This window comes from Haematobia irritans, chromosome 2 (genome assembly GCF_050003625.1).
Source record: "Haematobia irritans isolate KBUSLIRL chromosome 2, ASM5000362v1, whole genome shotgun sequence".
In the NCBI taxonomy this organism is placed as follows: Eukaryota; Metazoa; Arthropoda; class Insecta; order Diptera; family Muscidae; genus Haematobia; species Haematobia irritans.
Window position 1 is genome coordinate 97,307,636 of NC_134398.1, and position 25,851 is coordinate 97,333,486.

The window sequence follows — 25,851 nt, forward strand, 5'->3', positions numbered from 1 at the left end:
ACTTATTTTTGTGATATCGGCGTGATACCAGCGTTTGTACTACTGTTTAGTTAAAATTTTTTAAAAATATTAAAAATTTTCTAAAATTAACACAAAGTTTTCTTCCTAGCGGGTTCACTGTTTTTTCAGCGAGTGTATATTACAGAAGTGGTATTTACTATTTTTTTGTTTATTGTTTGAATAAATTCATTTTACACAATAATATAATAATTACATTTAAAGAATTCAGTTACAAATCACAACTTTTCAGCTTGAACGTAATTTTTAAATTTTGAATAATTTTTTGTAACAAAATATCAATTGAAACGGAGAAAATTCATAAACGAAAAACCCCGTTATAGAAGTGATATTTGCATTATTTTAAATCGAGATAAAATCTTCATACTTTTGCATGTGTCGCGGCCCTCCTTGGATTCCTCAATATAAATAATATAACTATACATACCTTTCTATTTCGTTTTGCCCTTGGACATTTGTAACAGCCGCAATGTATTTCATTATGATTTTTGATGCTTCAGTTTTTCCAGCTCCCGATTCGCCTGAAATCAAGATACATGTGTCTTGTTGGCGTTGTTTCAATATTCGATATGCAGCATCAGCAATGGCAAATATATGAGGTTGATTTTCGAACAGTTCTCGCCCTTTATAATTTCGTATCGTCTCGGGTCCATAGATATTCATCTGTCTGTATGGATTCATGGAGACGCATACTTCGCCTATGTAAGTGTATATGGAGCCAACTTGAAATCTGTAACAAACAAAATATGCATCGAACAATCAAAAATTGTTTTAATCATAAACAAATCAATACTTGAAGCACAGCCAACTAGTTGCAGGCTCCATTAATTGTTTAATTTAAACAAATATTTTTCAATTGGATGGTGCTCATTCAACCCTGTACTTTGTTATCTTTTCCATTATGTCAATGGGTTTAGTTTTCCCATCAAAGTGTTTAAACCATCAAAGATAGACACATATGCAGATAGACAGGAATATATATATATATATATATATTTCTCGCACCTCCAAGAATTCGGAATCCACTTGTATCACGTGAATGGATAGTTGCATTTCATACAATCAGCAGGTAATGCGTCAAGCATCATTCACGAATACCGAGATCAATCAAAGTCTTTATGGCGCCATTCAATGTCTTATGATTGCAAGAAAATCAAATTGTTAATGATTAAAATTTTAGTAAACATATTTTATAAATCCTACTGATGGATTTACATATTCACACCCATATGTAGCTTTGCTGTACCCTTTTGTTTGAATACCAAAGAACCAAGATATCAATCAATCAAGATATCAAATATGTGGAAAATAATGCTATTATCCAAATGTTATGCATTTATTGTATACACATATTCCGAAAGGGTGTCATTAGACACTCAATGGCCTAAAGACACCTCATATTATTACTCATATTAATACTAATACTAAAACTGTTATGTAACGGTACACTGAAAAAAGATTATCGTGAGGCCAAAGATCCCTTGTCCGTATAATAGGAATACGAGTTTTGTTTAGCACAGAAGACGGTTTTCTTTGATGTGAAGTTGTTTTCTTTGTAAAAGAGTCGATAAACTTTTCAATGAAGTCGTTTTGTCCTTATCGAATGTGGATTCACGACCGAACAACTTTTGAAAATTTACACTCATGATCAGAAATGTCGCGACTCACGACTCGTATGATTATAGTAATGTGGTAGTCGTTATTAGGGGCAATTGAACTCGTATGCGTTATTATGTTCGTAACTTAAGTTCGACATTTGGTTGGTTAATTACGCTCAAGCATACTCACGACGTTCCATCAGCGTGATTGACGACTCATGTATGAGTCACGTATACCTACAGGTACGGAAGTGCTGTCCATAATGGATTGTGTTAAAAGTGCTTAGGTTCCATATGGAGGCAGGCGGTATATTGGGCTCGCTATAACAATTAAGTCCCCATTAATTGATGCCTTAGTTGGTGATTGTCTCTTTTATCAATGAGTGCTGCCACTTCTAGGTTTAGCTCAATGACAAGGGAGTCGCATCCTCTGTAAATTTCAACTAAATAGAAGTCTTGTTTTTTCGCTTCACTATAAAATAAAGTTGGGCAAAGGTTAGGGTCCCCTTCCTGACCAATTATCGAGAATTATTGAAGCGGATTCTTTTCTAGGGTTTAACCTCAATCTTCCATGAATGAATCAAGAAACTAGGACAACTGTTCTCCAATTTCCCTGTACGGATGTCAAGAAATTAAATACTCAACATTAATTTCATAAATATAAATTAGGGAAGTTTAGTTTTTTCGCTTTTCTATAAAAACAAGTGAGTAAAGTAGAAAGTCGGGCGGGGCCGACTATATCATACCCTAAACCACACACAGTGAATTAGTAAACATAAGCATTTGGGTAGATGAACCGCATTCCCTTATTTATGAAAATTAAGGAGTACATGTTTATTGTAATTTTATCACAATCTGAAGGAGCTATACCTGGTTTTACACCTACAGAGTTAGGTTAGGTATAGTGGCAGCCCGATATATCATACTATTCAGTCTAATCTTATATCACAGTGGTGACCTGCCCGATTCTATGTAAAGCTCAATAACAAGGGACCTCCTTTTTAAGCACTAGTGAGGTGGGATAATCCACTGCTGAAAAACTTTTTTGGTGTTTGGTCGAAACTGGGTTCGAGCCCACGACCCTGCACCACAGTGGTTCATTATTTTAATAATGAACTCAATATTAGTAGACCACTAACATTATTAAAAAAAATAGGATATCGCTCAATTAGTGTGGATAATGTAGCCAAATTTTTGAAAATCGGACAATGTATTTATGTAAGAGCTATATGTAAGTATAAGTTCGATCGGCTAATACATCTAAATTTGACATTTGAGTAACATTTGTCATAAATAAAAGAATTATGGACAAATTTAGGAAAATCGAGCTGTGCATATATATGGCAGTTATATCTTAACGCGAATCTATTTGGATGATATTTTGCAGGTTTGCTTGATACCAGAAAATGTTACCTTGTGGTAAGTTTGAGTAAGATCAGTTAATATATAAGGCTATTATGGTCAGAAATAAAGTTATTAGGGGTAAATTTTTGAAAAACGGGCGATACATATATATGGGAGCTATATCTAAATCTGAAGCGATTTGGATGATATTTTGCAGTTTTGGTTGAAATTGCAGTAGATTAACATTTGCGGAATTTGGGTAAGATCGGTTAATAAATGAGGCCACTATGGTCAAAATAAGGTTATTAGGGTTACATTTTTGAAAATCGGGCGCTACATATATATGGGAGCTATATCTGAATATGAACCGATTTGAATGATATTTCGCAGGTTTGGTTGATACCACAGCAGGTTATTTTGTGCTAAATTCTAGTAAGATCGGTTGATAAATATATATGATACATATATATGAGAGCTATATCTAAATCTGCACCGATTGCAGACTTGAAGAATGATATTACTGTATGTCAAATTTGAAGACGATCGGTGAGTAATAAAGCGCAACGTGACCTCATTTGTAGAAATTCAATAGAAATTCAAATTTCATCAAAAAAATTTCATCAAAATTGGTTAATAATTGCGACCGGAATCCTGCGAACTACAAATACATGGACAAACGGACGGACACCAAGCTAGCTAGATCGACTCAGGAGGTGATTCTGAGTCGATCGGTATATATTTTATGTTGTCTAAAATCAATATTTCTGGTAGGCACATTTTTTGGCAGATCAAAGTTATTATTCCCTAACCACAATGTGGTTTATGGTATAAAAAGGGGAGAGGAATAAAGAGGAGAATCGAAGAACTGAAGTTCAATTTCGAAGTCGGGCTAAGGGGAGGTCCCCCTCCTCAAACAGATATCAAAAAATGGTGTACTTTATTTTTACGACATGATCATGCTCTACGTTCTTTGAAAGTTTCAACTAAATGGCTTTAATCTTTTTCGCGCTGAAGTAAAACGCAATAGGGGAAAAAAGTGATCACTGAAAACAAAAATTGTGCAGTTGTTAATAATGTAGCCAAATTATTCCTTATGGTGTTGATGTCTGGTTGTTTTGTGGCGTCCAAACAATATAACGCACGATATTGTTGGGTGGGACTCAGGCACACGCACGAAAATGTCGTGACTCACGAAAAATACCGTGACTCACGAAAAATATCGTGCCTCACGAAAAATTTCGTGATTCATTTTATGAGTAATTTACATTAGGGACGTGTCTGAAAACATGAGCATGATCAAAATCGAGAGCGTTATTATATCCGTGGGCGAGATTATTTTCGTGAGCGTATTTTTCGGAAATTCTTTAATCACTCACACTCACGAAGAAATTATTTTCGTGAATCACGCTCACGCACATTCACGTCGTTACCATCAGCGTGTCACGTGCACACCTCAGTATTGGTCCCAAAATAAATCCAATGTGGTCAATGGAGCGTCTCGGCAAAAATGACAAAATTCGACCGAAGCTGATTATTCATGTATAACTACTTAAATTCCTAGATATTTAGAGTATTATTAAAATATTTTCTGAAACAAAAATGTACAAAATGTAATCCATTCCACGTTTTACAATACACTTGCAGCATTACAGAATTTTTAGCACACAAGTTTAATAAAAAAAATAATAATAATTTTTCTTAATACGAGCTTAATGGACATGAACATTAAAGAACTGGTATTATAAAGTTATTGAAAAGAAAATGCCAGATACCATTCTTCATAAGCCTAACTAGACATATGCTTCATTGCTGACTATGCAGATTTCCATAGTCTTTAGTGTAGATCTGGCGGGGTGGGGTGATGGTCCTATATGTATTTCAAATTTCCAAATTCAGACTCGAATACGAGTAAAAATGGTGCAATGTTTTAAGCAAAAAAAACTTCTTTGAAATAAAGTATTAAAAACAGTTAGAACAACATCAATTTTTTTTGCTTGGATGTATACACAGAAAAAAATTTCACGTAGTTTTTTTTTAATTTTAGAAAATTTTCAATTCAAAATTTAATTGATTCAACAAATTTTTTAATTAAAACAAAAATTAATCACAAACATTATTTTTTATATTAATTATTTTTTAATTGGCCTTCAATTAACTTTTTAATTGATACTATTATTTCTGTGATTGAAGAAATTTCAATTAAAAATAATTGGATCAATTAATTTCGGGATTGAAGACATTTTTTTGTGTGTATGTGTAGCGATGTCAGAGAGAAATAATAAAATATAAAAAATAATAAATAAAATAAGTTTTTACTACCATAGCAGATTTTAGTAAATCCCGATAATTTACCAAGTATGTAGATTTTTACCGTCAATGTAATAGGCTGTTGAGATTCTTCTTAAACTATGCCACGTTCGCATTTTGGTATTCTTGTTAATGCTTCAACCCAAAGTTGTCGGTTTATTTTTCCATACATATTTATTTGCGCTTGGCCACACTCATTCGTTCAATAGTTCTTAAACTGGGTCTTCGTGGGTTAAGAAAAATGGAGGCTAGGGAGAAGTAATATCGATTTTTATTCGACATCTCTTGTACTTTCGCATTTCACAAGTTTCTTAACACACATTGAGCTCATAAAATACACTCGGATGCACAATGTTAACTGACCTAGGCCCACACACAGCCGGTGTCTGCTATGAAACGCCAAAGAAAAGAAAAAGATATCATCAGATTCCATTTCCACTCAACCATTGAACGGCACCAGACGTGAATTCCACTACCTAATGGGTAACAACACATAAGGTACAACAATTGGCGTGAGGTGTTGTTGACATGTGATGGCTCGATCAGCGTCCACGATATATCATTGCCATTCGTGCGTATTGTGATGATATGCTGATGGTGGTCAACACCACAGATTCTTTCTTATTCGGGTGCATCTGTTTATTTTTCTGATGATGTGGTTCATTCGATTTTATTATGATCCATGTGTGAACTGGAATGCAAATGTTTACTGTGTTTAGCCGTTCGCCATCGTTATCATTCATTGAAAATTATAAAGTATTCCAAGCTAAAAGCAAGCCTATTGAATCCTTTACAGAAACTTGATAGTTATTGAGAGGCAATTTTACGCAATACCAAATGAAAAGTGTTTAATTTTTGTGGACGAAATTTGTGGACGAAATCGGGGAAATAAAATACCCGAGGGTGACCAAAATCTAGCCTAAGGGACGGCAGCTGGTATGGCTATCGTTAGGAAGCGGGTGGCGTGGCAGGAGTTGCGTAAGCGGCGCTCGCACAGCGAAGTGCGGACGCCGGTCATGGGACATCCGGTCCGCATTATAACTTCACTGTAGCGTCTGTACCAAAATGGGCGGCTACAAACAGCGTCTGCATTCCAGAGGAACGGCTGAACAGTAGATGGAAAACTATAAACCCTTCAGATGGCAACGGGAAACCACTGAAGTAAGATCCCTAGTAAACCATGCATCTATGAATATAAACAATGTTACACGGCCCTCATTCTCCGGAAATAGGAGGGTGCTAAGAATCCCCGGAGGTAAAACAATTAGGACACTTCACTTTGCAAAACATGAAAATTTTCTACTCTGGAAATATGGACAGAAACCATAGAAATGGGGTAGGAATAATCATGAAAGAAAGCATAGCAAGATACATAACAGATTACATACCAAAATCTGACAGAACTATGCGTATACAACTTGACACTAAACCAACGAAAATGAACATAATCAAAAAAAAAAAACAAGGACGAAATAGAAACATTTTATAAAGAAATCAACGACTTCTTAAAATTAACAAAGTCTCACGAAATAACAATTATTCAAGGCGATTTCAATGCGAAAGTTGGAAAACACATGACCGCTGGAATCACAGGACAATACGGATTAGGATCAAGAAATGAAAGAGGGGACAGGCTGTTCAATTTTGTCAAGAGCACAAAATGATTTAACTAAATAACACCTTGTTTAGATTGCCCGCAAGACGTCTCTATACCTGGAAATCACCGATGGACAGAAAGGAGAATGTTATCAGAAACCAGATTGACCATATTCTTATTAATAAAAGATTCAGCACGTGCATAAAAAAGACATCGACATATCCGGGGGCAGACGTACCATCGGATCATAATTTATTAATGACAAAGTTAGGAACTAAACTCTCTATACATGCTAAACGGACCAACTACAATAAAAAAATTGACACGTAGAAACTGCAAGAGCCAGTATTTCGAAACAATGTAAAATTAATATCAAGCCATGAACTCGCCTCAATAAACAATGAAGATGAAGAAAATATTTGGAAATCCCTAAAATACGTCATTAAAACAACTGCTGACAATAATCTCACTTACACAAGAAACCCACAAAGCAAAGACTGGATGACAAAACATATATTGGATCTAATGGAAGAACGGCGGAAATATAAAAACTCGAATTATGAATTATACTACGAAATAAATAAAGAAATACAAACTGCTATACGCCATGCGAAAAACGAATATCTCAATAACCAATGCAGAGAAATGGAGAGACTTCAACAATTACATGAGAAAAGAAAAATATATGGATCAACTATATAAGAACTGTTTTCACTGACGTAAATCGGTCAAACTATGAAAGACATGTAGACGAATCACTATCCGGTACACCTATCACTAGAATGGAGGTCGAAACCACAGTAATGACACTAAAAGATAAAAAAGCCTGCGGCCCAGACGAGATTCCGGTAAAATTGTTAAAATTAATCGATAATGATAACATTAACCTTCTTCAATTACATCTATGAAACTGCTAAATACCCCCACGACTGGCTCACATCCATTTTTATGTGAAAATGCCATGGGAACCTCTCAGTTTGGTTTTAAAGAAGGGATGGGCACACGTGAAGCATTATTCTCTCTACAAGCCTTATTTCAAAAATGCTTTATTGATTATGAAAAGTCATTTGACACGGTGCAACATGACAAATTAATAGAAATCCTATTGTCCATTAGACTTGGAGAAAAAGAAGTTCAATGCATAAAAAACTTGTACTGGCACCAAACAGCACAAGTTAATGTTAATGGCGAAATGACCGAAAATATTGAAATTTCCAGAGGCGTTAGGCAAGGATGCGTCCTGTCCCCTCTATTATTTAATGTATATGCTGAACGCTTATTCCAAGAGTCAATAAATGGCATCCGAAAAGGAATATATGTAAATGGAATTTTCATTAACAACATAAGATGTGTCGATGACACCACTCTTATAGCGGACAATATTTCAGGACTTCAAGAACTTGTAAACAGACTGACCACATGCAGCGAAAACTACGGCCTAAAAATTAATATATAAAAAAAAAACATGATAATCAGTAAACAGCGAACACATAATTCATAACATTAGTAACATTAAAAATAAATGAAATTAACGTGGAAAGAGCTCAGACTTTTAAATATCTTGGATCTATAGTCAATGACGAATGGGACAACACTAAGGAAATAACACGCAGACTAGAAATTGCAAGGGATGCCTTCATTAAACATAAGAAAGTTTTTACCAGTCACGATGTAAATATAAAAACAAAAATTCGTTATATGAAAACATATGTGTGGTCTATCCTACTAAAGGGTGATTCTTTTGAGGTTAGGATTTTCATGCATTAGTATTTGACAGATCACGTGGGATTTCAGACATGGTGTCAAAGAGAAAGATGCTCAGTATGCTTTGACATTTCATCATGAATAGACTTACTAACGAGCCACAACGTCGAATTTTCAGTGAATGGGCCCTAGAAAAGTTGGCAGAAAATCCGCTTTTTTATCGACAAATTTTGTTCAGCGATGAGGCTCATTTCTGGTTGAATGGTTACGTAAATAAGCCAAATTGCCGCATTTGGAGTGAAGAGCAACCAGAAGCCGTTCAAGAACTGCCCATGCATCCCGAAAAATGCACTGTTTGGTGTGGTTTGTACGCTGGTGGAATCATTGGACCGTATTTTTTCAAAGATGCTGTTGGACGCAACGTTACGGTGAATGGCGATCGCTATCGTTCGATGCTAACAAACTTTTTGTTGCCAAAAATGGAAGAACTGAACTTGGTTGACATGTGGTTTCAACAAGATGGCGCTACATGCCACACAGCTCGCGATTCTATGGCCATTTTGAGGGAAAACTTCGGAGAACAATTCATCTCAAGAAATGGACCGGTAAGTTGGCCACCAAGATCATGCGATTTGACGCCTTTAGACTATTTTCTGTGGGGCTACGTCAAGTCTAAAGTCTACAGAAATAAGCCAGCAACTATTCCAGCTTTGGAAGACAACATTTCCGAAGAAATTCGGGCTATTCCGGCCGAAATGCTCGAAAAAGTTGCCCAAAATTGGACTTTCCGAATGGACCACCTAAGACGCAGCCGCGGTCAACATTTAAATGAAATTATCTTCAAAAAGTAAATGTCATGGACCAATCTAACGTTTCAAATAAAGAACCGATGAGATTTTGCAAATTTTATGCGTTTTTTTTTAAAAAAAAAAGTTATCAAGCTCTTAACAAATCACCCTTTATATGGCGTGGAAACGTGGACCTTGAAGTCTGTAGATATGAAAAAACTTGAAGCCTTCGAGATGTGGACATACCGACGCATCCTCAAAATATCATGGACACATTTCATATCAAACAATGAAGTTCTAAGGCGATTACACAAAGATAAAGAACTACTGAATACCATAAAGAGACGAAAAACATCATTTTTGGGCCACTTTATGAGAAATCAGAAATACAAATTGCTACAAAATATTATCCGTGCGAATATTGAAGGAAAGCCTACGAGAGGGAGGAAACAACTTCTGTGGATCAACAGCATTCAACAGTGGACCGGCATACGCGACATCGCAAATCTGCTAAGCGAAGCCAGAAACAGAGAGACTTTTGCCAATATTATAAACAATATTTGATTATATATAAAGCTAAGTAATAATATTATTGTATTTGCATTTTGGTCGCCAACATTCGAAAATCGAATAGGCAAATAAAGAAGAAGAAGAAGAAGAATATCAACTTTTTTAAATGCAACATTTTTAAAATCAAAAATATAATTTTCCTAAATGAGCATAACAGGTTCGTTGATTGATTTATTGATTGTAATCCCTATTATAGTTAACATTAGAAAATTTACAAAGAAATTTGTGTAATGTGTTTTTTGTTATTTCATATAAAGTTACATCATACACATATGTTAGGTTAGGTGGCAGTCCGATGTATCAGGCTCACTTAGACTATTCAGTCCATTGTGATACCATAGTGGTGAACATCCATCTTATCACTCAGTGCTGCCCGATTCCATGTTAAGCTCAGTGACTAGGGACCTCCTTTTTATAGCAGAGTCCGAACGGCGTTCCACATTGCAGTGAAACCACTTAGAGAGCTTTGCAATACTCAAAAATGTCACCAACATTACTGAGGTGGGATTTTAGTGTTCGGTCGAAGCAGGAATCGAAACCACGACCTTATGTATGCAAGGCGGGCATGCTAACCGTTGCACCCCGGTGGCTCCCATCATACACATAAGATCTAATTAATCCGATGACCTAAACTTCAAGAACTTCATCAAAATGTTTGCTTATTCCTTGGCGTTAGATGCAATTTTATTGGATGATAAATTAGAATACATTCTCCGAAATATTTAAGAAAATATAGTCCAAAATGACAAAATCGGAGAAAGCAAATCGGAGAAAGCAAAAGGTACGATCGTGACTACACGCACAAAAAACATGTTTGAACATGTTTACCGCATCCATTTAATGCTTATTTAGAGCAGATATTTGTGATATGTCATCTGTTCATTGTTAAAGTATAAACATTTCCGGAATCGCCATTTCCGGAATACACCAGGGCATTAAATTTTCCTGGTTTTAACAACGCTTTGTGGAAATCTCAAAATATGGGGTACAATTCATTCAGTACATTTTTTGCACGAAGAAGTTCATTCTTTACTTTTTTACTTCTTTTGTAAAATCACAATCTTGTTTGGGAGAAAATGATTCCAAATATATAGTACTTTTTATTTCAAAGTGCTTCAAAACATATTATATGTTCACATAAAACAAACATCATACAGCATGTAACGGATACATTTGTGATATGACATTGTTAAAGTATAAACATTTCCGGAATTGGTTGCGGCTTGATGTCGTCAATCATGTCATGTCATTAAAACTTTTCTCTTTACGCCCTCTTCACACATATAGAATTATGCAATAAGTTTGTTTCCAAGTTTATTTTGTGGCTTGTTTAAGAGTGGAGATAAAAGAAGTGTGAAGGAATAAATTGGAGTTCAAAATTGCAAGAATCTCTTTAGTGACATACGAAGTTGACATAGTGACATACGAAGATGATCTTGGACGCATTTGTAGTAAAATTTACAAATTTAAAGAAATAATGAACTATTTTGTGAGAAATGCGAATTTAGTAAATCTTTATGATTAATTTGTGTTTAGTACCTCCCGTTTTTTAGTTAATTTAACTAAAGTACGCAAAAAATTATTAGAGTAAAGAAAACTTTCTCCAAACATTATAATTCCATGACCTAAAATTGGCTTTAGTGAAATAGAGAGTTCACTTTTTTTTGAGTGTGCACGGTTGAAAAAGACTGTTTTTCATATGTTTGGCTATAAACATTATATGTTTGGAACACAAATTTTTAAACACAATATTTTTGAGTGCAAGCATATAATGTTCATAAACTAGCATAACATGTTTGGGACATATATGTTAATATGTTAGAACATATTATGTTTGGGACATAAAATGTTTGTAAATATAATATGCTTGGATGCAAACATATATTAATTTAGAAATAGCCTATAAACATATATGTGTTTAGTAGCTTGGAGCGCTATTTAACAGGGAGCGATATTGAATTAAGTTGGTGGTTGTTGCTTGTTATTACAAAATTAACATTTTATTTTTCCTTGGGCAATTGATCAGCTACTTCTTTGATCCTTACAAACTGTGTGGTCCGCTGTTCGAATAAAAAAAAAAAATCATAAAATTGAATAATTTCTTCTACAATGTTTGTATTACAGAAAAAGGTGCTAAGAACTAAAAAATCTCGTGGAAGTGAGAAAGATGTCGGGGAATATACAATTGGGCAGAAACAAAATTTTGAGCATTCAGGTCGAAAACCTATGTTGTTAGCACCTATATTACCTGTTTATTTTCATAATTCATTATGATTGTAAATATATAAATAAATAAATAAAATTTTGAGCACAATATTGTTTGGGAGAATTTTTTTTAAGCATACAATATTTTTGGGTGCACAATGCTTCCAAACATATTATATGTTCACATAATAACATATTGTTTTTTGGAAGACAACATTATTGAATTTGGATGCAAAAATACAAAATGTTTGGAAATTGACTACCCAAACATATATTGTTTAGACCAATATGCTTTCAAACATATTATATATTGGAAGAGATAAAACATATAAATGTTTGAGCAATAGCCAAAAATATATATGCTTGAAGCAAAATATGTTTGGGAGTATATGTTACAGAAGCGATTTTTTGTGAGCGTGTGGAGACGGATTTTTATACCCCTCCAACGCAACTTATCATAAAAATCGCTGGATAACTTTCAATGAAAATTTACATTTTCTTGACTCTAAGAAATGCAGTATTATAAACACGGATCGCTCGTGATGTCATCAAACTAAAAAATAAACCGGTGAACCCTTTTAAGGAGTAGGACCAGGTGAAGTCTCCTTAAACTGAAAAAACAATGAACCCTTTTCCATTGCAAAATGAACTAAACTGTTGTAATATTGACCATGAGAATTTTTTCTGCTTGTCTGGTTTAAAATTCTCTTAAATTTTAGTTCATTTATGGCATTGTATTTTAGTTAAATTTTACACCACCGTACGATATATATACCCCTACCAAGTTAAAAACCTGTATTAATTTGGTTAACTTGACTATTTTTTGGGAAACCCGATAATAAAATTTCGTTACCATTCTCTTTAAAATGTCGACGAATAAACTATTTTTAAATAAATCTTTCCAATATACAAAGAAATTAAATAATTAAAGGAAAAACAAACCGCTATACTATTATGAAAATCTTTATACATTAAAAGTAACCTTTCTTTAAGCAAACGTACTTTATTATAAAAACTTATGAAGAAAGTTCTTAATACAATCGTTTTTGTGAATAAAAATTACGGCCACGTGGAACAAGAAATTAGTTTATTTTAACTCGCTGTTTGGACTTATCCTTAGTTTGTATTCATCACAAGTATATTTTTCACTTATCTTGCTGAAAAAATTGAAGAAATAATGAAAATTGTTAAAAATTAACACCATGTAATAAAATATATTTGTTTAATTCTCTATATGAGCCTATTCACTATCAAATTATAAGAAGAAGAAGAAGAAAAATTTTCCAAATTGTTAAGGGGTTATTCTGAAATTAAATATTATTATATTTATATTATTATAAATATTAAATCGGTTTCCAAAAATTTTGATTAAAAAAATACTAAAATAAGGTACAGTAATCCCTCGATTTACGTCGTGATTTGTTCCGGAATTTGACGACGTTAATCGAAACGACGTAAACCGAATTAAAAATTGCTCATACTTACTCCTAAGTCCATTTATGTTGTATGTGCTTGTACATAATAAAAAACTTCGAAAATAAAGGTAATTCAGTAATTTCGGTAAGAATTTCAGAAACAAAATGTTTCAATAGTTGGTACTTATTTTACTTATGGAAGGCGTTTCTGATAAAGTGGGCAAAAATCGACGACGTTAATCGAATGGCGACGTAAATCGAAGTTTGATGGAACAAACAATTGTACGACGTAAATCGAAACAACGTAAACCGAGACGACGTAAATCGTGGGATTAAATATTCTAGTTAATAAACCAATTTTAAACGAAAACTTACCAATTCTCTATTAAATTATACGCTGAGGAGAAATATTAAAATTTGTCCGAATCCATCCGGGGTTGCTCTGAAATTAACTATATTTTTTTTCAACAAAGGAAATCATTAAACTGGCCTCTAAAAAAATTAGTTAACAAATAATAATATACATAAAAAATATTCTTTTTAAAAGAAAACCACATTTTAAAAATAATACTTACCAATTTATGATTAAAATATACGATGAGGTGTAACAAAAAATTTCCCAATTCATCTGGGGTTACTCTCAAGTTTTATATATATTTTTTTTACATTGAATAATAAAAATTAAATTAGATATTTCCAAAACAATTTCAATATACTTTCCATTTCAGCATTTTTCCTAAATATTGGACATTCTTAATAATTTTTTTGTAAGCTACCGATCATCACATCGCCATCGTACATCTCATCGCTAAAATATTAATAACTTTCATTTAAAAGGTTTAATAAACAAACACCAATATATGTCTCAAAAAAACCAAAATATTTCATACCTTTATATTCCATTGTTGCATACCGGCTAAAATGATTCAACAGCCCTCGCCAACGCCAACGATACAACTGAAGCATACCAAACAAAACAATGCAAAACCAAAATATTCCTACAACAAGAAAAACCACATGTGCCTTCATTGAAAACAACACATCATCTAGACAAATTAACCATCCGCGAATAACAAACACACACACACAAACCACTGAAAGAACAAAAATAAAAACAACCCCACGCTCAGATATAGACAACATCCCCAGCACTCGCTACCATTTCTCATTATTGCATTGCTCTCAATGCATGCTCTCACTCTCAAACAAAGTTCAAGTAACATCATCTTTACATTAATCACATTACACTTTGCCGAGAAAGATCTCTGTACTATGCATTAGTTCAACGCATCTGTCCACAATTTACTCTAAAAACAATACTCGTAAATTAAAAAAAAACGAAGAAAGGTTTAACTTAAAATTAGCAAAAACTTCATGAAATGTTATCTACCCATTTTGACGAAAATGTTTATAAATTTTATTACATGTGAACTAAAATATTTCATTGAGAAATATTTTACTGTTAACTATAGGAATTGCCAGTAAGAAATTGCTATCCGCTTTCAAGTTCAATTTTCGTAAAAAAAGAAAAATATTTTCTCATACAAAAAAAATCTTATAGTAAATTTCACCTATTTTTTCGAAAGTACTTTACATTTCACAAGTAGTTTTAAAGTATGACGAAATAATTTTTAACTACCAGTTAAAAACATTTTTAAGGAAATTTCCATCGTGTTTTATCGGCCATGACCTAAACGATTGCTACTTAAAATTTGTAAAATTTTTTTCGTTGAAGGTACGAAAAATTAATTAAAATTCTGGAAAATTATTGTAATAAAATATTGTAAAAAGTTAAAATACATAAAGTCCTATGCTATAAAAAGTGCGTGGAATACAAAAACATAACAAAAAGCTCAGAGGCAAGGAATGTAATCAGCAAATTCTTTGGTGCTCCGACGCATGATGTGTAACTCAATTGAAGAATCGCATTCGTCAACGCATTCGAATACAACGTGCGCACGCATGACCGCATGGTATGTAATTCCACCTTTAGTTCCCATTTAGAGAGCAAAAATGAGGTGCCCTATTTTCACCACATAATTACCTGTTACGTTCTCTGAAAGTAAATATGTTTAGCCGTTTTTGAGCTTATCCGACTAATAGTTTGAAAATTGAAGTTCATTTAGGATTCAGGTTTCCTAAAAAAGTCAGCCATAAGCTAGGTTTATATTTAAAAAATTCATTAAGGTAGACTAGCTACACGTAGTTTTTCGTTCCTCCCAAACGAAAGTTTAGACAAACAACCACCGTCTACCATTTGTTTTTTGATGTAAGAAAATTTGTTTGGAAGAAAACGATATACTTTTTGTTATAAACGTTGATTATTTTACAAGATGTGAAAACAATTTCAGATTGTAAGGCAACACACTATCCACCAGGTTGTTGTTATTTCAACCGTCGAACGGAACGGACGTGTTTTTTAATAGCGGATAAAATCATCGTAATAAGTACCTACTACGAATTTCAAGTGTGGTGGGATATTAGGCCACCATGCAGAGAAATTCAAAGACATCCACTGGGTTGCTAACTTCAGGGCCCAGTGGACGGGTATCGACTGGAGTTATAAATTTGGGCAATGACCAAGAGTTAGGCCCAATTAGTCGACCTGTAGACGGGTCGACAGGTGGCGACAATTTGACAAGTCGGACCTTTTCCAAGGTAACGGCATCAAAAGGAGGTAATCCCTCACGAAAGAGATTCAAAGAACGCAGAAATGCTTTGTTTATCCTAAAGAAATTAGGATCAGTCGACCCAAGCACGTTGTCGGCTAAACAAAGCGATTCCTTAAAATGGGCTCAAGGAATTCTTGAGGCTGGAAAAAGGGAACGATCACCGGATGAGCTGCCATCCTCCAAAAGGGATCAACGTTCCTCAGTTGCTAAAGACAGCCTTGTGATGGCTATCATAAATAAAGGAGCATTGGACGGTATGGTTCCAAAGCAAAAATGGGGGGAAATTGAGAATGCTTTGTCTGGCGTCTACTCACAGGTGCTGGAAAAGTTTCCCGGCCCAGATCCTCGACACCAAGAGGCTGGTTGGTATCAAGGACGATTTAAGCTAGTCGCATTTGAGGACCAGAGGTCTATAGAATGTTTTAAAGCTGCTCTGATACTAATTGGTGAAGTTTGGGATGGAGCTGCTCTAGAGTTAGTCGAGAAGAAAGACATACCGGCTAGACCAAGAGCACATGCGTGGATACCTGCAAACCCTCCTGACCCTGAATCTATTTTAAATAGACTGAAACAATGCAATCCAGATCTTCCAACAGCTGATTGGAAGGTTGGCCGTTTGGATGAAGTGGATGGGCCAAGACGGCATGCAGTGTTTATATTGAACACTCAGTCTTTGCCACATCTAGCAAAGTCCCAGGGCCGTGTATGTTATGGCTTTCATTATATCCAAATGAAGGTGTATAAAAACGATCAGCTAAAGGATTCAGAAATGGACAAGCCTCTGTCTGAATCAGAAGTAAGCGGATCCTCTTGCGAAGTCGAGGGGGATACCAAGACATTTGAAGACATGGATAGATACCGTATGCGTGAGGAGGCTTCTACTGCCTCAGAACTCACCAAAGTTGAACCTATGGTTATTGCGAGAGTCACCGATATCTCTGAAGAGGACATTCTTGATGACTCGATTGAAGCGGCTGATGTGACGGTTGTTGAAAATCTCGATGGTCCTACGGATCCTCCAGATAAATCTTCATCATTGTAAGGCTGCATGTGCTGCCTTAAAAGTTCTCCTGATGAAAGGGGACATAGATATAGTTCTTATTCAAGAACCATATGTTTATAAAAACAAAATATGTGAATTAAGTACTCCGGGGTTCAAACTATTGCAGTATACTGGTAATGATGTAAATCGAGCCTGTATAATTGCTAAAAACGAGCTCAACTTGTTTCTGCTTCCTTCAATGTGCAATACAGACACTGTCGTTGCAAGTTTAGAAATAGCCAAATGCAAATATTGGGTATCTTCGGTCTACATGGGACATGACAGGGAGATGCCTCCATATGCCGTTAAGACCTTAGTGGAGGAGTCACTGAAAACAAAGACGAAACTCATTATGGGATGCGATGCGAATGCACATCATAGTATATGGGGAAGTAGTGATACTAATGCAAGGGGAGAGTCGCTAATAGAGTTTATTTTGCGTACTAATCTGGTAGTTTGCAACAAGGGAGATGTCCCAACCTTTGTCACTAAAAACAGGCAAGAGGTTTTGGACATCACCTTGGCCTCGCAAGAACTGAATGAAATGATATCTGAGTGGCAGGTTTTAAGTGAACACAGCTTCTCAGATCATCGCTACATCAGTTTCAAATTTGATGTTCATATCACCAAGATCATATTTCCGCCAAATGTTAGGAAAGCTGACTGGAATAGGTATAGGGAATCGTTCAATATGATGATACCGGAAATAACAGAGACAAATATGAGAAATGTGCAAGATATCGAACACGCAGTGGAGCGGATTACTAAGGCCTTCAACATCTCACTGAAAGCTGCATGCCCTAGAGGAAAGCCAAGGGGGAAACATCGACCACCATGGTGGTCTACGGAATTAAGTAATATGAGGAAATCCTGCAGGAAGCTCTTTAACAAGGCAAAGTCCACCAGAGCCCCTGAGGACTGGGACGCTTACAAGAAGAATCTGAGAGGATACAAGCGAGAACTGAGAAAGGCTCAGCATAACTCTTGGAATGCTTACTGCAGCAGTATTGAGAATACGTCCGAGGCTTCCAGACTACGGAAGGTTCTAGCATCCACCAACTCCGCTCCAGGTTTCATTAAAACATCGGAGGGCAATTGGACAACGTCCAGTGAGGAGACGCTGGAGGTACTATTGGACACACATTTTCCTGGAAATCAGACGGTTGAACCATGTACTGGCGGTGCCACAGTTGCTCAGCGGTCGTTTCCTGTCGAGGAAATTGTATCGGAAACTAGAATAAGATGGGCGCTAAATAGCTTTGGACCATTCAAATCCCCTGGACCTGATGGAATTACTCCGGCGGAGTTACAAGCTGTAACTGACAAAATTATCCCCTGGTTGTCGGTGATATATAAAGGATGTATCAACTTATCATATATCCCAGGAAAGTGGAGGGAAACAAAAGTCGTTTTCATACCTAAAGCGGGAAAAGCCTCTCACTCGAGGGCGAAGGATTTCCGACCAATCAGCTTATCCTCATTCCTACTTAAGACTCTGGAGAGGATGATAGATATTTATCTTAGAACTAGCATCGATTCAAGTTTGTTCTCGAAACGTCAGCATGCATACTCGAAGGGCAGGTCTACTGAGACCGCACTACATGAACTAGTCAGCTTTATTGAAAGGTCACTATCTGTCAAAGAGTACACAATCGTGGCGTTTCCAGACATCGAAGGGGCGTTCAATAATGTCCATCCGAGCTCGATATTAAATGGACTGACAACTCTGAATGTTGATCCATGTATACTCAGGCTGTTAGACGAACTGCTAATGAAGAGACGTATTTCAGCCACACTAGGACAAGCAAACATACAAAAGTATGTGAACAGAGGCACTCCCCAAGGAGGAGTTCTATCACCTCTTCTATGGAATGTTGCTATAAATAGCCTTCTGGTTACTCTAGAAAAAGAAAGGATAAAAGTGGTGGCATACGCAGATGATGTAGCTCTGGCAGTCAGGGGAAAATTCCCATCCACAATCAGAGATATTATTCAGAGGGCCCTCCGGATGACTGAACAATGGGCGAAAGACAATGGTCTTGGGGTAAATCCTGCAAAGACAGAATTAGTCATGTACTGCAAAGATCGCAAGGCTCCCACGGTTAGGCCTATTTCCTTAGGGGGTATTGAAATTCCCTTTGGTGATTGTGCAAAATACCTTGGCGTTATTTTGGACAGGAAGCTGAACTTTAAGCTTAATATTGAAGAAAGGGCGAGGAAGGCAACTGTAGCTTTGTACTCGTGCAAAAAGGCAATAGGAAAAAAGTGGGGACTAAAACCAAAAATTGTGCATTGGCTATACACGGCAGTGGTTAGACCTATAATGCTATATGGTGTTGTAGTCTGGTGGCCGGCACTTCAGAAACCGACTGGTTTAGATAAAGTTCAGCGTATGGCGTGTTTGTGTATTTCAGGCGCATTCAGCAAGACAGGAACAAATTCCCTTAATGTCATGATGCATCTATTGCCTTTAGACATTTTGGCCAAACAGTCAGCTGCAACAACGGCTGTGCGGTTGCGCGAACTATCGCTGTGGTCGGAAAATGGTTACGGTCACAGTTCTGTCCTCAAAATAATGTCAGATGTGCCTAACGTAGTGGATTACACTTTGGCGAGTCCACTTTTCGACAAAAAGTTTGAGACTCTAATCCCCAAGAGTGAGGTGTGGTGCACACAGACCCCGGGGAATAAAGAATATATAGATTTCTACACTGATGGCTCCAAATTGGATGGACAAGTGGGTTTCGGAGTATATTCTAATGATCTGGAACTTCAAATAGCGAAAAGATTACCTAATCACTGTAGTGTTTTTCAGGCTGAAATATTAGCAATAAGAGAGGTGGCGAATTGGCTGAGAAGTAATGTTCCAAAAAATGTGGGCATTAATATATACTCAGACAGTCAACCTGCAATAAAATCCTTGGACTCTGTGTTCCTCAACTCGAAAACGGCCATCGATTGATGCAAATCTCTCAATGAGATGGCTGAGCAGTACAATATTCACCTAATATGGGTGCCTGGCCATAGGAACATACCGGGGAACTGCGAAGCGGATGAGTTGGCAAGGCTAGGGACTACCTTACATATTCCAGGGGAACTAGAATTTGTTGGTATGCCCCTAGCTACCTGCAAGCTCATGCTGCGTGAGAAGGCTGTTATGATGGTAAATGTTCGATGGGAGAATTGCAAGGGTTGTAACGACACCAAGCAAATATGGCCCCATTTCAACTTAAACCGCACACTAAATATGCTAATGTTCTCGAGACGTCAGGTATCACTCCTGATATCTGCTATAACGGGTCGCTGCCTGATAGGAGATTTTGCAAAAACTATTGGCGCGAAGTATAATGACTATTGTATGAGCTGTCATGATGCGGAGGAAAAAGAATCAATTAAACACCTCTTGTGTGAGTGTCCTGCATTTTGTGTAAAGCGCAAGCAACTTTTAGGAGCATATAGCTTCAGATTACTGGCGGTTCTGGAAAACGTTAACTTAAGCAGTCTGCTCATATTTTTGGAACAATCTGGTTGGTTCAACAAAGAAAAATAATCAAGAAGGTTCAGCGGTTAAAACTAGAAGTGCCCATATGTAATAGGTACTTTTAGTTAATGTGGTATCACAATGGACTGAAAAGTCTAAGTGAGCCTGAATCTTAATCGGGCTGCCACTTTAACCTAACCTAACCTAACCTAACCTATCCACCAGGCTACGTAGTTGTTATTGTCATCAACGGACATTTATCGCTATAGCCATTAACGCACATGCAACCCATACAGACAAGCTGTTATATTTATTAAGCATAGTTTTCGGCGCCCACAAGCCGATTTAGAGAAACATTATTTGAAAGAAACATATTCCTTTCTTAAAAAAGATCAAAAGTATATTCGACATTTCATAGTACTATATTAAATTATTAATACGAACTACAAAATGTGTCTTATTCAAGACATAAAGACAGAAAACAACAGTGCTCGATATACACCATGGTTGGCCTGTCGCAATCTGTGACTTTTGCGACATACGTTTACGACGGTATAATACGTATGTTCCAAAAGTCGTAAACCTATTGTAGAAAACCATTATTTGAATAAAAGAAATTGTGAATATTTTTGTTTATTTAGTTTATTCAAATCTCTATTAGATTTACATCTCTCATTCGTAACTTCAAACTATTCTTGGGTTTGGTGGTCCATAATGCCCAAACTTTAGTTGCATCAGCGAATGACTGGCTACAATTTTGTAAATTGTAATTAGTACGGAAATTGGCTCTAATAAGTCAAAAAGTGATTTTATAAAATTCTCTCTACTCAGCAAGTTTTCCTTCCTTCCAGTTTCTGCAGAAATTTGTGAAAGGTTAATTATGAGCGAATACCGATTGTCAGGTTTACTGCACCATCGAGTAGTTCATAGTAATTTTGACATTGAGTTTCCAATTGAAATAACTCTATACTCAAGCTTTTTAAACTCGTTAATAACATTCCCGAGTATTAAAACTTTTTTTTATTATTATTCATCTATGGAGTAATCCTTACAGACTAACAATGCTATACTACAATATTTACAAATGGTATCTTATGCCTAAGTATTTAATAATAGTGTTATATTTCTTTTTAAAGTATATTTATTTTCTGAAAGATCAAAATATTTATAGTATTTATTAAACTCATCACATAGTCGACGAACAGGATAGTTATTTTCAAAGTTTGTGAGAAAGTACTGATTGCGAAGCAGTTAAAAATTACGAGTAGGTCTTGACGGTATATTGAATGAGATACTGTTAAGAAGGAACTCAGATTTAAATCTACCATTAATAACATCAACCATAAAACAGATATTCAGCATAGTACGTCTACCTTTCAGTGTAGCAATTTGACAAGTGAAAGTCTTTCCTTGTAAGATGACATGGTTTGAGGAGTCCAGTTGTTCCGACGTAAACAAAACAGTAGAAATTGCTTTTGTACAGATTCAACACGGTTGCAGTGTATTTGATACTGTGGGTCCCATATTACAGATCCATACTCAAGGATTGGACGCACAAGTGAAGTGTACAAATTCCTTGTTACAAATGGGTCAGAAAACTCCTTACTCCAGTGTTTGACAAATCCAAGTGATTCATATGATTTATTGACGGTCATAGATATGTGAGATCTAAAATCTAGTCTCCGATGCAACAGTATTCCCAGATCCTTAAAGGATTCAACAGTTTCAAGCATGTCGTTATTAATATAGTAATTTGTATCAATGTGGTTCAATCTATAAAAAGAGATGTGCTTGCATTTTTTTATGTTCACTTCCACCATATTTAGAGAACACCAGTTGTACATGCTATTTAGATCAGATTGAAGTAATGCTTGGTCATCACTATTCGGATAGTTTTCATAATCCTAACATCGTCAGCATATAAGTGTATTACCAAATCGAATTGCTGATGGAAGGCCATTTATAAATAAACAGAACAATAAAGGTCAAAGATGCCTTGAGGAACACCAGAAGGTACATGTATAGATTCCGAAATAATGTTATCAAATACTACACATTGAGTGCGATTTGTCAGATAACTTTCAAGACAGGATAAAATTAAGTCACTGAAACTCATGCGATGTAATTTGTACAGTAGAAGTGAATGATTTACTTTGTCAAACGCTTTACTAAAATCAGTATAGACGACATCAGTCTGTAAATGATCTCTAAAGCCTTCATTAATCATTGTGGTCAGTTCCAAGACATTTGTTATGGTTGAACAAGATTTACGGAAGCCATGTTGCTTGGGTGATAGAAAAGAGGAGACTTGATGAACCAAAATATCAGATATAATATTCTCCATTAGTTTTGGAATAGGACTCATTTTAGCAATGCCTCTGTAGTTAGTAATATCAGACTTGTTTCCACTTTTAAATAGTGGAATGATAAATGAGTCCTTCCACAGAGTGGGTCCTTTCAGTTCGCAAAGATTCGTTAAATAGAATAGAAAGAGCAGTCGATAGAGAATGAGCACAATATTTTAATATGTTACTGGGGATACCATCAGGCCCCGGACGAAAAGAACATTTTATCTTTTCCATGTAACTCAGCCCAATATTAGGAGATATAAAAGGAGTGGAGAATGTAGAATGTTCCATTATCTTATATGGGTACACATCAGATTGCTTGAAATTCTTATGGGTGTATGTTGTTGCAAAGAACTTGGAAAACATATTACATATAGATACATTATCATCCGCCTCAACAGTACCATAGTGAAGATAAACATTCGATTGACGTTTGGAATTAACAAATTTGTAAAATGATTTTGGGTTAAGTTTCAATTAATTTTTGATTTTTGATTGATAATTATTGTATGATTGTCTATTCCACAAGCTGTATTCCGAACGTGCGATTGAGTAATTTGCGTAATCAGTAGCTGAGCCAGATTTTTTGTACTTTTTGTAAAGTTTATTCTTCCTGTTTATTAAGTCACTTAATTTATTGTTGTTCCAGGGATAATTGCTGTTTGGGATTAAAAGTATTTTTTTTATTGCAAAAATAAAAAAATAAAAAATAACAAAACTTTTTTTCTTGGTGATAAAGGGTTGACATTTTTGATAGAATTAAAAAACTACAAGATAACAACAACGTTTGTGATACCCGCTTTCCAAACTTTTTTTTTTGGGTGTTTGCACTAATTTATAAAACACGCGATATAAGAGGGGCGAAAATGGTATAAGAGGGGAAAACCAGGATAGGTGTGATATAGTTTAGCCAATATTTAATATTGTACCAACAAAAAAAAAACAAATTTTGCATATTTCTACAATATAGGAATGTAAGTTATTTCTCAGAAGAAAATTGATACAATTGTAAGGACCATATCTTGCGAACAAAATTTTCTTTTTGCTGATAAAAGTTTGAACTTTGTCAGAGAAATCAAAAAACTGCAAGAAAAGAATTACGTTTGCGATACCCGTTTTCCAAACTTTTTTCGTGTATGGTAAAGTATTGCGTTTAAATGTCTTACGCAATCCAACCGCAACACCCTATTGATTAGGTGATATGTAAATATCGTGACGCAAGCTCCTACCGATAATAGCCATTTAGAAATTTTTTAATAAACCATACGAAATATAAATTTGTTGACTTAATCTGCCTGATTAGATTGCGACCTTCCTTAAATTGTAATTAAAGAAACCCTTATTTAATGGTGATTTCGTTTGGGGGGGAAAAAGTGTTGCATACAAATGGTACAACATTTTATAGTGTTGCCGAAACCCCTTGCAATGTTAATTACATCACCAACAAAGTTTTTATCTCGCCGTTGGTCATTTCGTCCAAGCACTGATGTTGTAAGTTCTTCATCGTCGTCGGAAGAACTAATCTGCAATAGCGCATCTACAATGGTGTTGGCAAAAAAAAACGCATTTGCTTTTTGCATTTTGCTATTATATTGAAAATATTTAATATCGAATTTTGTTGTCGCGACACTAAGCAATTGATATGCTTCTTCTTGGTAAATTAATCAGCTGTGTTGAAGAAATTGAAAAGCAACCACAATACACGCGTCACGCACTTTCTTTTGTATTTACAGCAACGCTATTATTTAGGTCGAAGAATAAAAGCGTCTTCAATATGTGATTTAAGTGTAACCATCTGCACCGTAGACCAGCTACGGTGTAAAATGGGTTGCACTTTTGCTCTTGCGATGGGTAACACCTCGTCAATCGAACGTGCACATTTTGGGTAGGCTGAACTGAATTTTCCAATCGAACAAAAATTTTTGATTTATGGGGATAAGGTGTAAAATATGCAACATATTTTTTACCAATCGAAATCACCACAATTTTCTAAATCGCGGGTTATTGTTAGAACAGCGCTTCCCAAAAGGAAGGCGGTGCGTTATTTTATCAGAAAATAATAGGAGTTACATGCAATGTAACTGTAGAAGGGTCGACAGGTGCCGACACTTTGAAAAGTCGAACATTTTCTAAGGTAACGACATCAAAAAGAGGTAATCCCTCACGAAAGAGATTCAAGAAACGCAGAAATAATTTGTTTATCCTAAAGAAATTAGTATCCAAGCACGTTGTCGGCTAAACAAAGCGATTCCTTAAAATGGGCTCAAGGAATTTTTTAACCTGGAAAAAGGGAACGATCACCGGATGAGATGCCATCCTCCAAAAGGGATCAAAGATCGTTTGCCTCAGTTGCTAAAGACAGTCTTGTGATGGCTATCATTGATAAAGGAACATTGGACAGTATGGTTCCAAAGCAAAAATGGGGGGAAATTGAGAATGCTTTGTCTGGCGTCTACTCACAGGTGCTGGAAAAGTTTCCCGGCCCAGATCCTCGACACCAAGAGGCTGGTTGGTATCAAGGACGATTTAAGCTAGTCGCATTTGAGGACCAGAGGTCTATAGAATGTTTTAAAGCTGCTCTGATACTAATTGGTGAAGTTTGGGAAGGAGCTGCTCTAGAGTTAGTCGAGAAGAAAGACATACCGGCTAGACCAAGAGCACATGCGTGGATACCTGCAAACCCTCCTGACCCTGAATCTATTTTAAATAGACTGAAACAATGCAATCCAGATCTTCCAACAGCTGATTGGAAGTTTGGCCGT

General features: G+C 35.7%; 1 protein-coding gene across 9 annotated transcripts in view; it reads right to left on the reverse strand.

Annotated features, from left to right (window-relative positions):
• Window positions 1–25,851, reverse strand: part of Myo31DF (Unconventional myosin ID) — a 280,960-nt gene that overhangs the window by 140,822 nt on the left and 114,287 nt on the right. For all 9 annotated transcript variants that reach the window (XM_075295665.1, XM_075295658.1, XM_075295657.1 and 6 more), the window contains one exon: window positions 446–748. In XM_075295665.1, the coding sequence (XP_075151780.1) occupies window positions 446–699 (254 nt within the window). In that variant the 5' untranslated portion in view covers window positions 700–748. The remainder of the gene's footprint in view (window positions 1–445; window positions 749–25,851) is intronic.